The sequence below is a fragment of the Astatotilapia calliptera genome, chromosome 1 (genome assembly GCF_900246225.1).
Source record: "Astatotilapia calliptera chromosome 1, fAstCal1.2, whole genome shotgun sequence".
In the NCBI taxonomy this organism is placed as follows: Eukaryota; Metazoa; Chordata; class Actinopteri; order Cichliformes; family Cichlidae; genus Astatotilapia; species Astatotilapia calliptera.
In genome coordinates, this window is record NC_039302.1 from 163,846 (window position 1) to 176,576 (window position 12,731).

A 12,731-nucleotide genomic window follows, 5' to 3' on the forward strand; every position below is an offset into this window, starting at 1 on the left:
ACTTAGATAACTTAAAAATGTTATTGTTTGGCTTTTTTTAGTATTTTATTTGTTCCTGAGTAAATCGGTTTGGCTGAGATTAAAGTTATAGTTTTTACACAGCTGAATAAACATCAAGCAGACAGCTGATTATCAGAAGTGTGAGATGCTCCAGAATTTACTGAATTTACTATTAAACTTCACCAAAACAATCTGCAAATTTCATTAAAATTTAATAAACTATCATCTTGTCTTTATTGTTAGTTAGCACAGACCTTAAACACTTAAAGCTGTAAGCTAGTGATAGTTATATAAGAGCAGATGCTGCTGGTGCAATAAGCTGTACGTTTTACATCCAGTGGATGATGATCTGATTAGTCGACTAATCGCAAAAATAATCGGTGACTAGTCGACTATCAAAATAATTGTTTGTGGCGGCCCTATTGTCAAGATTCTCCGAGTTTTAAGTAGAGCTGGGCGATATAAGATTTTTTCATATCACGATATGTTTTTTTCATTTCAGGCGATAACGATATCTATCACGATATAAGCCAAATAACTATATTTGTAAGATTTAAATGTGCCGTTGCTCACAAGTAAAATGTGAAATAATCAGCAGCTTGTTTTTATTTAAATATTTATTTCCCATAATAAGTTCAACAGGGTAGATGTACTTAAGGAACATGAGACTTTTTCAGATAAATAAAGGCAAATATTACAAACTACACAAAAGGCAGCCGCTAAAGCGTTTAAGTTTCAAAATAGAACAAACGAAACAGACTAAACTGTCAATTCCACTTAGAAACAAAATATTAATTCTAAAAATAAATCTTAGTTTGTTTTACAGAAGAACAGACAAAACTGACTAACTTTTGTCAATATCAAATAAACTGAGAACTAAAAGGAAATTCTCAATCTCTCCTTGTTGTATAGCTGAGCTTTTCAAACAGTTTTAACAGTTACTTTAGTCTGACAAAAGCCGAATGACGAATTAGCGCTTCCAGTCAGAGACTGAGGCTACGTCCACACGTACACGGGTATTTTTGAAAACGGAGATTTTCCGTTTCCGTTTTAAAAAATAATCCCGTCCACACATAAAGGCAGAAATGAAGGAAAACGCTGCTATGAACATGCCAAAGCAGCAGGTGGCGCTAGATTCCTAACCGTGCAGAAATGTTGGCCAATCAGAAGTCTAGAAGCCTCGGTGGGAAAAAGTAAACAAAGCTGGGGCATAGAAGCAGAAGCAAGTGGTATGTGTGGAGGGACAGTAACTGTGTATATGTAAGCATTTAAACACTGCAGAGAGTAGAATTAACAGTATTGTAGAAATTCATTTCACCGAAACAATAACGTGGCGCACAGTGTGACGTCAAAAAGTGCGCACACCTTTGACGCTGCGTTTTCTCCGTTTTTCTAGTCCACACGTAAATGCAAAAACTGAGTTTTCAAAAATCTTCGTTTTCAGTGACCAAAAACGCCGTTTACGTGTGGACGAAAGGTGCAAATGCATAGAAAAATCTGCGTTTTCAAGAATGCCCGGGTACGTGTGGACGTAGCGCATGCACCAGTTTATTGTATTTCCAGACTTGCTTTCGGCACAATTTACAGTGCACGCTACTCTGTTATTTGTCAGACTTGAAATAGCCGAAATATCTTCACACTACGGAGCTTCTATGGCTCTTCCGTTCGACAATCTCTCCGGCATTGGAACCATCATCTGTTTTCTCTTCGGTCACGCTCGGTTGATTTTTCTAGTCGGCACACTCATTTCCTCCATTACCCGGGCGGTACGGTGGCTGGCTGCTTCCCAAACAAATACACATGTGCGGCTTGGCACTTGTGCTGTACGTAACAAGTCACGTGACGTGACGCTGCGGCTGTGATTGGTTCGGCTCTGCGCTACGTAATTTGGATTGGCTGACCTTTTTTTTTTTTTTTTTTTTTTTTTTTTTTTTAAAGAGGACAAGATCGGCGAGGTCTATCGCGATAGTTTAATTTTTCTATCGAGAAAAAATTATATCGCGATACATATCGTTATCGTTCTATCGCCCAGCTCTAGTTTTAAGTTGAATCCTGTACACGTATTCATAAAATACATCTAAAAGTATTCTAGAGTCAAATATGAAGCATCGGTCTGACAGCTAAAGCTTGCCTGAAATTGGGTCCTCTACTGTAAGGTAAATCAGAATCAGAATCAGAATCAGGAGCGACTGTAACAGGCTGCACGCTGGTTGGCGCATGCGCACTTAGGTGACTCTACAATAATCTTGAGATCCCTCCTGAAGTGCTTCAGGTGACCTCAGTAGGTCACATGATAGGTGATGGTAACAACCCATGGCTAATGTGACGACTCGCACCACCTCTCCACACCTGTGACTATCCAGCTTTTGTTTTTAGAACTGAAGAAGCCTCTTGGCTGAGACATGAAATGTTTTCACAAACTTAGAGCAGCCAGTGATTACCTCAACGGTCTAAAGAAAACAGATGGCAACTGGGCTTCTTTAAGTCAACAGTAGGCTCGCAACATATGTTACATTTCAGATGACCAACAGCCAGTTATTGCTAACCTATATGCAGAAGAGTCTGTCAGTGTCTGTGTGCACAAGTCAGCAGAATAAAAAGGAAGGATTCAGCGTAATGCAGTGCTGTTTAACAGCTGCACTTCTATTCTCCTCTTCCACCTTTGAGTATGCTGAAGCCCTGGAGGAGAGGAGAACCACATTTCCTGGTGGCTTGGTGAGAAAAGAGATCCTTTTGGTCTGTGATGCATGGACTACTACATCCTCATGGGCCCTCAGAGAAGCAACCTCTGACCTATGCAGCTATGACTACTTCCTTTTAAGAGGGGGTGAACCAGAGTGTGTGTGCTCCTGTAATGCTTCCTATCGCAGACACACACACACGATTGCTGCACAGTGGAGTGGCTGCACACTCCACTGTGCTCAAAAAAAAAATGCTCACAAAAGCTAAATCATTGTGAGTTTTATGATTCATTGTTGACCTACAGTTATGAAGAGAATTCACATGTATTCACCTGGATTTCGACATTTGACTAATCTGTGTAACCTAGTTCTATTCTACACTGTTTTATCTAGTAATATGCAAAAGTCTTGAGCCACCACTCTCTTTATACGTTGATAGAAAAATTGGAAATAGATGCACAGATTTATCGAAAAATGTGAAAATATACATGTAAATATAGTATATAAGGCAACACAGATTTTAACAAGCTTGAATTAAAATCAGGTATGACTACATTTATTCTTCAACGCAGCCTGAACTCTGAGGCAGTTTTCTTCTGATCTCTTTAAGCAGTCTTTGGGAATAGGACAGCCGTCTTGAAGGACTTCTTTGGGTGTTTCTGCCTTTGGTTCTATTCTCTGTCAGGCGGGTCCCAGACTTCGTCTTTTTTTTTTTTTTTTTTTTTGCTGACCATATTTGATTTAATGGTGTGTTTGTGATCATTGTCTTGCTGAAAAATTAAAAGTTCTCAGACAGATTTTCATGAAATTGTATTTTTATTTATATAGTACCAAACCACAACAACAGTTAGCTCAGGGTGCTTTATATTGTAAGATTTAAGACTTTAAGTATGCTTGAATAATTTTCCAACAGGACTGTCTGTTATCTACTTTACCCTCCCTTCTCAGTACTCACCACATCTATCAGTCTCCATCTTTGTTTGCATTTCCTCCTCCTCCCCCCACAGTGCATGTGTTATCGTCACTATTCACTTTAGCTAAAGTTATTAAGTTAGCTAAAGAGTTGGGATGCTGTGTAAGGCATAAATAAAGCTAAAATACAAAGGTTTGGACACTGTTTTGCATGTTTCCCTACTGTAGTCTCTGCAAGCATACAGAGGGGGCACTCTGAGAGGGTCCAAGATGACAACTTTGGAATTCTACTAGAAACAGTCGATCATATTTGTTTGTCGAAACTGAATCCAGAGCAAACTACGCTAAATTAGCGTTTTGAGCTAACAGCTACAATAAGCATAACAGTTACTGTACGGCTATCATTTGTTAACATGACGCTTGTTCTTATACATGTAATACATTTATTACCAACCTGAGAGTTTATCCGCTGGTCATTCGACATGACGAATGACTTCTGAAGTCTTAATTCAGCTCAAGACGCTGTAGATTCCCGTCAGTAACACTTTCGGTCCGCTAGTAAAACGTAGTTCTATTAATCTGCACTAATCACACTCTAACCGGATTTAAGTCCCAAAAAGCTGAACTGTAGAACTGAAACTGAATGGTGAGAAGTGAATCTGAAATTATTCGAGAGCTGAATTTTTAAAGGATAAAATGCAGTTTCAAAGCAAATGAATTCAATTTCAAAATATAAAATTCAATTTCAATTTAGTGATCGATTTAGTGATCATTTTCAAACCAATAAATTGAATTTCAAATTGGGCTAATTCAAATTCAGTTTTTAAAAACATTTATTCAAGTTACAATTCAGATTCGATCCGAGCAATTCAAATTTAACTTATTCAACTTCAGTTTCTGATGGCACAGATTTCTGCCCATACATTTTTCTGTGCTTCCACACAATGACCTTTCTAAAACATAGTGACTTACAGAATTTAAAATGGGAGGCTATAACTATCAAAAGTTCCTTCCACCTCTCCTGTTCACTCCATTGTTGATTTCACTCTTCTCGAGTTAAAACAGAAGTGAAGGAACTAATTTCATTGTTATTTTTAGTGTTAGACACGCGCACACAAACTTACTGCTTTAGCCCTTTTTATCAAGTTTTTGACTGGATGTCCTTACCGGGCAAAGTTATTCCAGGGTCCTTCATTGAGAACATATTAAATCAGGAATAAAATGCTTCTAATTGGTGGATTCAAATGGAGTTCTCTCTGGTCTGTCTCTGCTGGACTGCATTACATCAAAATTCAAATTTTAATGTGGCCGTGGCATAAAGACAATCACAGGGAAGAAGCACCATTCAAAATTTCTCCTCAACTTGCTGCTGTGTCTGCTTAATGCGCCTTATAATCTGGTGTGTCTTATGGCCCAAAAAATACAGTATCTTCTACCTTCATTTACTTCATTTATGTCCAAAGTCCAACTTTTTGTGCGATGGTTAGCATCTTCCTCTGCCTTTTGGGTGCTACTGCAGGTGCCTTCCCATATGGAAAAGAAATAGTAAAAACTTACATGATTTACTCATGAAAGTGGCCACTTTCTCATTACTTTCATATATTTAGTAAGAATCCAAAACATACAAGTTTCATTTATATAATTTTTCAAGGGATATTATATCTGTTTTTACTCTTGTATGCTTTTCATACAAGTTTCACACAAGACAGATACAAGCTTTATAAGATTTATAAATATCTTTTCCATTTGGGTTTGACGGTGCAAAACGTTTCGTCGACATTGTTGTTTGTTGGGGAGAAAACGTACAAACATAAAGTACAGCATTTCAGAGTCACACTGCTAGCGATCGAAGATTTATGTCAATTCAACAAGCTGAATGCATTCTGTACGGCACGGCACAATACTGATCGACAATGGTCTCCAGCCAATCAGGATGCAGAACACAATGCGCTGTTTAAAGAAAAAGAAAAAGAAAAGCGTGCAAAATTGCACAAACAAATCTGCAAAACAACGAGGCCGCGAAAGGTGAACCGCGTTACAGCGAAGTTTGGAGTCTTTAGTGAATAACTCCATGACTCTACAGGAAGTTGGCGACCTCTGTGCACTATGCGCCTCCGCTCTGTGATTTTACTTGGCCTACTATTTTGTGACTGAGTTGATGTCGTTCCTAATTGCTTACACTTTGTTATAATACCATTAACAGTTGACTGTGTAAAGTTTTGTAGCGAGGAAACTCCATGACTAGACTTGCTGCACAAGTGGCATTCTGTCACTGTACCAAGCTGGAATTAACGGAGTACCAGCTGAGTGACCCATTCATTCACAAATGTTTGTAGATGCAGTCTGCATGCATGGTGAACACCTAAATTCAATTTGGGTGGAAGATGTTATAAATAAATTAGGGTGGCTCAACACTTTTGTAGAATACTATAGTTATTGTTAATATGAAGCATTTTAAAAGATTAATTTGGTCTGTCCATTCAGGATATCCAGGTGCTTTTTGCAGCATAATTGAAGCTGCATTGTATCAGTTTTATATTACCGTATATTGAGCTAGTGTCAGAAAAACAAATGTGCAGATGCCATCCATTCTTGAAACCAAATGAATTATTTCAGTGACATTGCCTTTGACAAAGAATCATCTGTTGTGTGCTACATGTAAAAAAGCTTAACTTCACACAAGGCCTCTTCAAAGCTCATGTAGCTCGTGTGTAAACATGACTCCCAACAGCTACCTGTACTGTTTAGTATATCAACATTGGTCCTGTTTAAATAATAATATCAGTGAGGTTTTCAACATTGAAGGTTAAAACTGCTCAATGTGCCTGACTTGCATTAAAAATACAGAAGAGAAGAAAAATCTTATCAAGAATGTCGTATATTTTTCCTCTGATTTTATTGCATACATAATCAGTGACGATCAATGATACTCCCTGTAAGTGTAAAGTAGTTTAAACAAGACTTTGCATTTAATCATCAGTTGTTATTATTCTCTGGTTCCCTTCCACAGTGGGCGATTTGTCTTCCTCCCCTCAGCCAGTTACAGCTCTATGGCCCTTCCTGTTCTGCTGCAGGTTTCCTGTTAAAAGGGAGGTTTTCTCTCCCACTGTCACTAAACCACTTGCTCAAGGGAGGAAGGGGGGTGTAATTGTTGGGGATTTTTTTTGTATTATTTTAGGGGCTTCACCTTACAGTATAAAATGCTTTGGTCCTATATAATGCTATATAAATACAATTTAATGGAAATGTTTTGAATCTCTGTCTTGCTTCCAGCCAATGAAGGATCTATGCTCAGACAAAGTGCTTGGCCTGTACTTCTCTGATGGGAAGCGACGTGTGGACTATGTTCTGACTTACCATATCCAAAAGTCTGGCAGCACACGAAGACAGTCATCGAAGTTTGGGGATAACAGCTTCATACGACGACTTCGGCGCAGCCTGAGCAAGAGAAGCAGCCGAGCTCCGCTACAACCAAAAGAAGACCCAGAGGTTGCCGCACAGGAGCATCAGACTGACTATCATGAGGATGACAAGCGCTTTAAACGGGATGAGTTTGAGGAAAACCTCCAGAAGACAGGGCTAGAACTGGAAAAGGATGAAGGGGTGAGAAGGGAGAGGGCTGGGGTGAGGGAAATTGTTTGATTAGGGTAATGTAATGATGACATTTTGATTTTAACATAATCCTGTTCGTTTTTGCTCAGGTTTATCCCTGCTCTCAGTTAATAACAGGACTGATTTGCTAACAAAAAGTCCTCTAAGCCGGTGGTCCCCAACCCACCACGGACTGGTTCATGTCCGACAGTATTTTCACAGACTGGCCTTTAAGGTGTCAGAGACAAATACAACAAAATAAAACCAGTACCGGTAACAAAAGAGAAGATTTATTCATAACACGTGGGAAAAGACCCAGGGAAACCGAGTTAACAATAAAAACCCTGAAAACCATAAATTTCACACCCGAGCCTCAACTTTCGCGGCCCGGTACTAAACGACTCATGGACCGATAGCGGTCCGTGGCTCGGGGGTTGGGGACCACTGCACTAAGCAGTATGTGCTGATTCTTGATCATCAGCTAATGGTGATGTTTCATTTCTTTTGCACTTCAGAAAACTATTAATCCCTAAGGAAATTCATACATGTGGTCAGCTGCTCCCGCACTCAATAAAAGGCAACAGTCACTCTATAATGAGTTGATCCAATAACGAATACAAAATATATTCATTAACAATAATTCAAAATAAGAACACACTTCCTCCTGAGGGTCCAAGTTCACCAACAATTGAGCCTTTTTGATTATTTTATTTAGTCTGTGAATGTTCTTTTTGAAACAGCACCCCCAGCACCACATAGAGAAGCATACTGGGAACCATCGACTGTTAAACTCACTCCAGCAGATGTTAAGATACAAGCCTCCATAGGGAGGTCCTTCCTGTAGAGAAGGTTGGTGTTAGGGGTGGGTTTTGATTATCGGTTTATCGATTAAAATCGATTCTGGCTTGGATAAGGTGATATCAATCGATTACAATCCTGAAATGATTTTTAATATAAATGTATTTTAGCCAAAATGCCAGAATCTCACAAAATTTCAACAACCGCTAAGACAGTAATGAGAGCAGGAACACGGATTCTGCACAAAGACGTAAACACAAAGCGCCGACCCGCCGACAGATCAGAATCAGTGAGATGTGACTTTCTCACGGTCGGGGCTGAAAGCCGACAGCTCGCTGATTCTGATGTTTCGGCGGGTCGGCGCTTTGTGTTCACGCCGCTTTTTGCGCCGATTCTAAAGCTGTTAGTTTGATCTCTCTCCAAACAACATTGACTGAACCAGCAGCAAAAGAAGATCCAAACTGGGCTTCACATAAACATCGTTATGGATTCAGTCTGACTTTTACTGTTTTGCTTCCACCAGGATAAAATCACACTTCATGCACAGCTCTCTCTCTCTCTCTCTCTCGCGCTCGCTCTCTCTCGCTCGCTCTCTCTCTCGCTCTCTCTCTCTCTCTCTCTCGCTCGCTCTCTCTCTTCAAGAACAGTTTCCTGTCTAAAAATCTGTTTTCTGCATTATTCGCTTGCTTGTTACGCACAAGTCTACCGTTGTTTACAGGCTGTTGGCCGCTGTTTTTTCCCTTTTACTTACTTCCAAAAAGAAAGCCTCATTTCTGCTGTTCAATACTGAACAAATTTAAACTTTAAAATTATGCAAAATTGCAAAACGCTGTGTCTCTAATAAAACCTGTAACTTTGCTCTGCTTCACGTCAGCAGCATCAGGTAACGTTCATATGTTGATTAATGGTTTTCTTTTGTTTTTGATCTACTGCAGAATGTTTTTATAAAATCCCAGGCCAGGAAATCACCTTCATGTTTTTCTGTGTTTTATGCTCAGACATCGGCTCTGATGCTCACACCTTTGACAAAGTCCCACAAGTGTCAGCTTTCTTTTTGTAGATATAAAATTATCTGAATTATAATATTTCTGACTGTCTGAGGCAAAAATTCCCCGATTCGAATTGAATCGAATTGTGGATCGAATCGATTCGGGACCTTGTGAATTGGAATTGAATCGATTCTACACAGCAAATTCAAAAGTGTTAAATGTTTTGGTGTTAATAGTCTTCTTGCAAAAGTAGAGTTAATTTTACTCTAAGCAGAGTCACATTCTTTTAATGTAACTCTGAGGTGTAAAATGATAGTAGTTAAAATAGAGTGTTAAAAATGAGTGTTTCTCTGTCAAATCTGGAGGTGTTACAATGGAAACATTAACTCTTGACCTCTTAACTCTGAACTCCTAGAGGGGCTATGACACCAACAGAGTAAATTCACAGACTCCGCCCCCAGCACGGCTCCAATCGAAGCTGAAGTGAAGCCGTTTCAGAACATTTTGCTCTACATATTTGAGTTGTTTGCCATGCTTGGTAAGTCATTTTTTCAAAGATTGTTTCAATTATTATTATGAGCTTTTACTTCTGTGGCTCTTTGGAGTTGAGACAAAGCTGTGTGAAAGGCATTAGCCATGTTGCTCGCTGATAGCATAATATTCTGTTTTAGCTAGCTGAAAGGTATTGTTTGCGGGCAAATACCACAGCCTTGAAAAAAAGCTTGCATGTGAATTTTCAGTCAAACCTTTGGTCAAATACACCTAAAACAATGTCTAGAATGTGAAATGTTGGTATAATGGTGCTACTTGAAGCCTGAAAACGATCGCCCATAAAAAACACGAGCAAACAGCAGTAGCTGACGTCCTGACTGGGTTCTACGTTAGCATAGATCCCTCCAGAGTTTTGTGCACACGGTTTAGGTAAAAATTAAAAAGGTTGAGGTTTTACATTTAGTTCAGTATTACCTGTTGCCTGTGTCCTTGTCTTTTGGGAAAATACTTTACACCAGTAATGGCTCAAAGAGGATTCCTTTTTTTTTTTTTACTGTGCTGCAATTGTTTACTGGATTATTTGTGCCATTAATTAGTGTCAACTAATTTTTATTCGATCTCCGCACAGGATATGCTTGTGAAGATGGAATATGGGGGAGAGCAGAAGTGCGTTGAAGTTCCACAAAGGGATGAATGAAGGACATGCATATTGTATTGAAGAAATAAGTGATGAGATGCTGTTATTTGCATTTACCATGTCAGACCTTTTGATAAACAAAATTCTAATGAAAGTGAGAACATGTACACTGTTACATCTTTCAGAAAATGTTTTGAAATTGTGGTGCACAGTTCAGAATAAATGTTTTTCAAAAACCATTGCATCTTTTTAGTAAATGTTTATTTCCAAAAGAAATTTCTAGAAGTTCAGAACAGTAAAATTCCCGCTTTTTAGAATGAATTAGAAGATAACTCTTACGTAGTTAAACTAAAATGCTCTTTGAGAGTTAATATATAAACTCTTAACACCAAGTGTTAAATTATCAACTCCAGACAGATTTGGTGTTTAACACTAAATCAGAGTTAACGTACCAACTCTCCAAAAAGAGTTAAATTAACACTCTCTGGTGTGGACCCATATAGACACTTTAATAGTGTTGAAATCAAATCCGACAGTGTTAATTTGGACATGCTGGATTTGCTGTGTAGAAATCAGTGATGATACCCAGCCCTAGTTGGTGTTTGGCTCACAGTCCAGTTTATTGTCTAGTAGGAACCCCAGATATTTAGAACGCGAGTATCCCTACAGATGAAGACACTCCAAATTGTCATTCCTGTGGCGTTCAAGAAGACGAGGACTTTGTTTTTGAAGCCCTTCAGTCTCAGATGCCATCTGATGGTTATGGGGCTGCAGCTACAGTAACTGCCTTAATCTGAGTCGAGGATTGTCCAGTGTCTTGGCGGACAGCCAATTGGATCCTCCGGCTCAGGACTGGTGACATTTTCCACTTGACTTTTTCGTTCCATAACCCTCAGGATCATTTAAGAAATTCCAAATGACTGTCTTCCTGCAACCCACCATCCCAACAGTGATGGCGTGTTGCAAGAAACCCTGCTTGTGCAGCTGAACAACGTTCAAGAGGGGAAGGTTTCTTTACCTGACAGAAAATGACAGTGAATCCAGATTTTTTTTGCACAGATTTACAGATTTGGCCTTTTAAAGGCATGAGGTCCTAAACTGTAAAACAGCAAAATATTTCAAAATAAATATTTTTCAAGGTAAAAGAGTGCAAATGCATTTATAAAAATAAAAGGAAGAAAGAAAGAAGGAAAATGAAAGGAAAATAAAATTAAAAAGATGTTTTTTCTACTGGGTTACACAGTCTCTCCTGCATTAAGTCCAGATGGGTGGGTGTTTGATGCTACAAAGCTGACTCGGAGCTGTAAAATCCTCCATGAGTATGGTAGGGAACAGATTGCATTATTTAATTGTAGTAATAATATAGCTTCATAGTGATTACACGACATCAGACTACTTGTTCTCATTGCTTAATAATGCAGAATAATCATATAGAAATAAAAAAAAATCTGAAGTTGTGCGCTAATTGAGCATGTTGCCTGCCTGCAGCACTAAAGGACTCTGCGAGAGACGTCTGTCTCGCCCCAGCAGCACCTTCCCCGTCCTCCTCCTCAACATAAGCTCATCATATTCTGTGATATGATTTACTCTGACGTGTTTGATGAGGTCAGTGGTGTTGCCACAACACCTCACTGTCTTGACACATGTATCGCAAACCGCGTCTGGGCTGTTTGCGGAGGTAAAATACGTCCACACAGGACTCCGTTTACGCTCAGCCATTGTTGTGAGTGCGCACGCCAGGGGCTGGACACATTTACACAACTGTGTTTTGCATATGACTATGAAAGGCGGAAGAGGAAGTAGTTCCTTCCAATTTAGATGATCCAAATGATATAGTTTCTTTCCACTGCGTTCCTTTTAATGGGGAAAAACTACAAAATTACCCCAGAGTACTAAAATATCGATATTTTAATATGAGAATCAATTCTAGAACATAAATAACTGGTATCTGAAGAATCGATATTTCAATATCGATCCGCACACCACTAGTCAACACACAAACAAAGACACAAAAATAATTGGTTGATGTTTACATTTTCTAAAGTATCAGCAGTGATTTAATAACTTTATGACCTCTGCGAAAATAATTTCCACATCATTTACTGTATATAATACAGCATTCAGGGCCTTTGTATCTTATCTTCTGTACCTTTACCACACGTTTGACTAGCTTTAGGTACTGTACAAATTCTACTGATTGAAATATACTGGACATTCAATGCTAAGATTCAGCATACCGTGTTCGGGGCTGGGATTGGATAAATTCATAAAACATCCAACTTTTATGTATTAATTTTCAAATTGCATTAATAAAGACAGGCATCATGTAAAAAATAAAACTGCACATTATCCTCGATCATCATTTATCTGCAGAATGAATGTGTGCACTCACGTATTCAAATAAATTAACTTAAATAGTGCCATCTCCAGTCTTAGCAGACACGAGAGAACTGACAGCTATCCGGTCGTTCAGTCTGACGTCACTAGCCGTGTCTGGGCCTAAACTCCGCTGCAGGTCCATACATCAAACGATCACTATGGCATTACTGAGAGTTGAAAAACTGTCTAAAGTCTTTCATCTTTAATAAAATGATCAGCGTTCTGCTCTACCAGGTGTAACAATTGAGTTTA

General features: G+C 38.9%; 1 protein-coding gene across 5 annotated transcripts in view; it reads left to right on the forward strand.

The window, feature by feature from the left end:
• The window catches only part of ano1a (anoctamin 1, calcium activated chloride channel a), a 57,841-nt gene that overhangs the window by 7,216 nt on the left and 37,894 nt on the right, over nucleotides 1-12,731 (forward strand). For all 5 annotated transcript variants that reach the window (XM_026180945.1, XM_026180987.1, XM_026180753.1 and 2 more), the window contains exon 3: nucleotides 6,867-7,196. In XM_026180945.1, coding sequence (XP_026036730.1) covers nucleotides 6,867-7,196 — 330 coding nt within the window. The remainder of the gene's footprint in view (nucleotides 1-6,866; nucleotides 7,197-12,731) is intronic.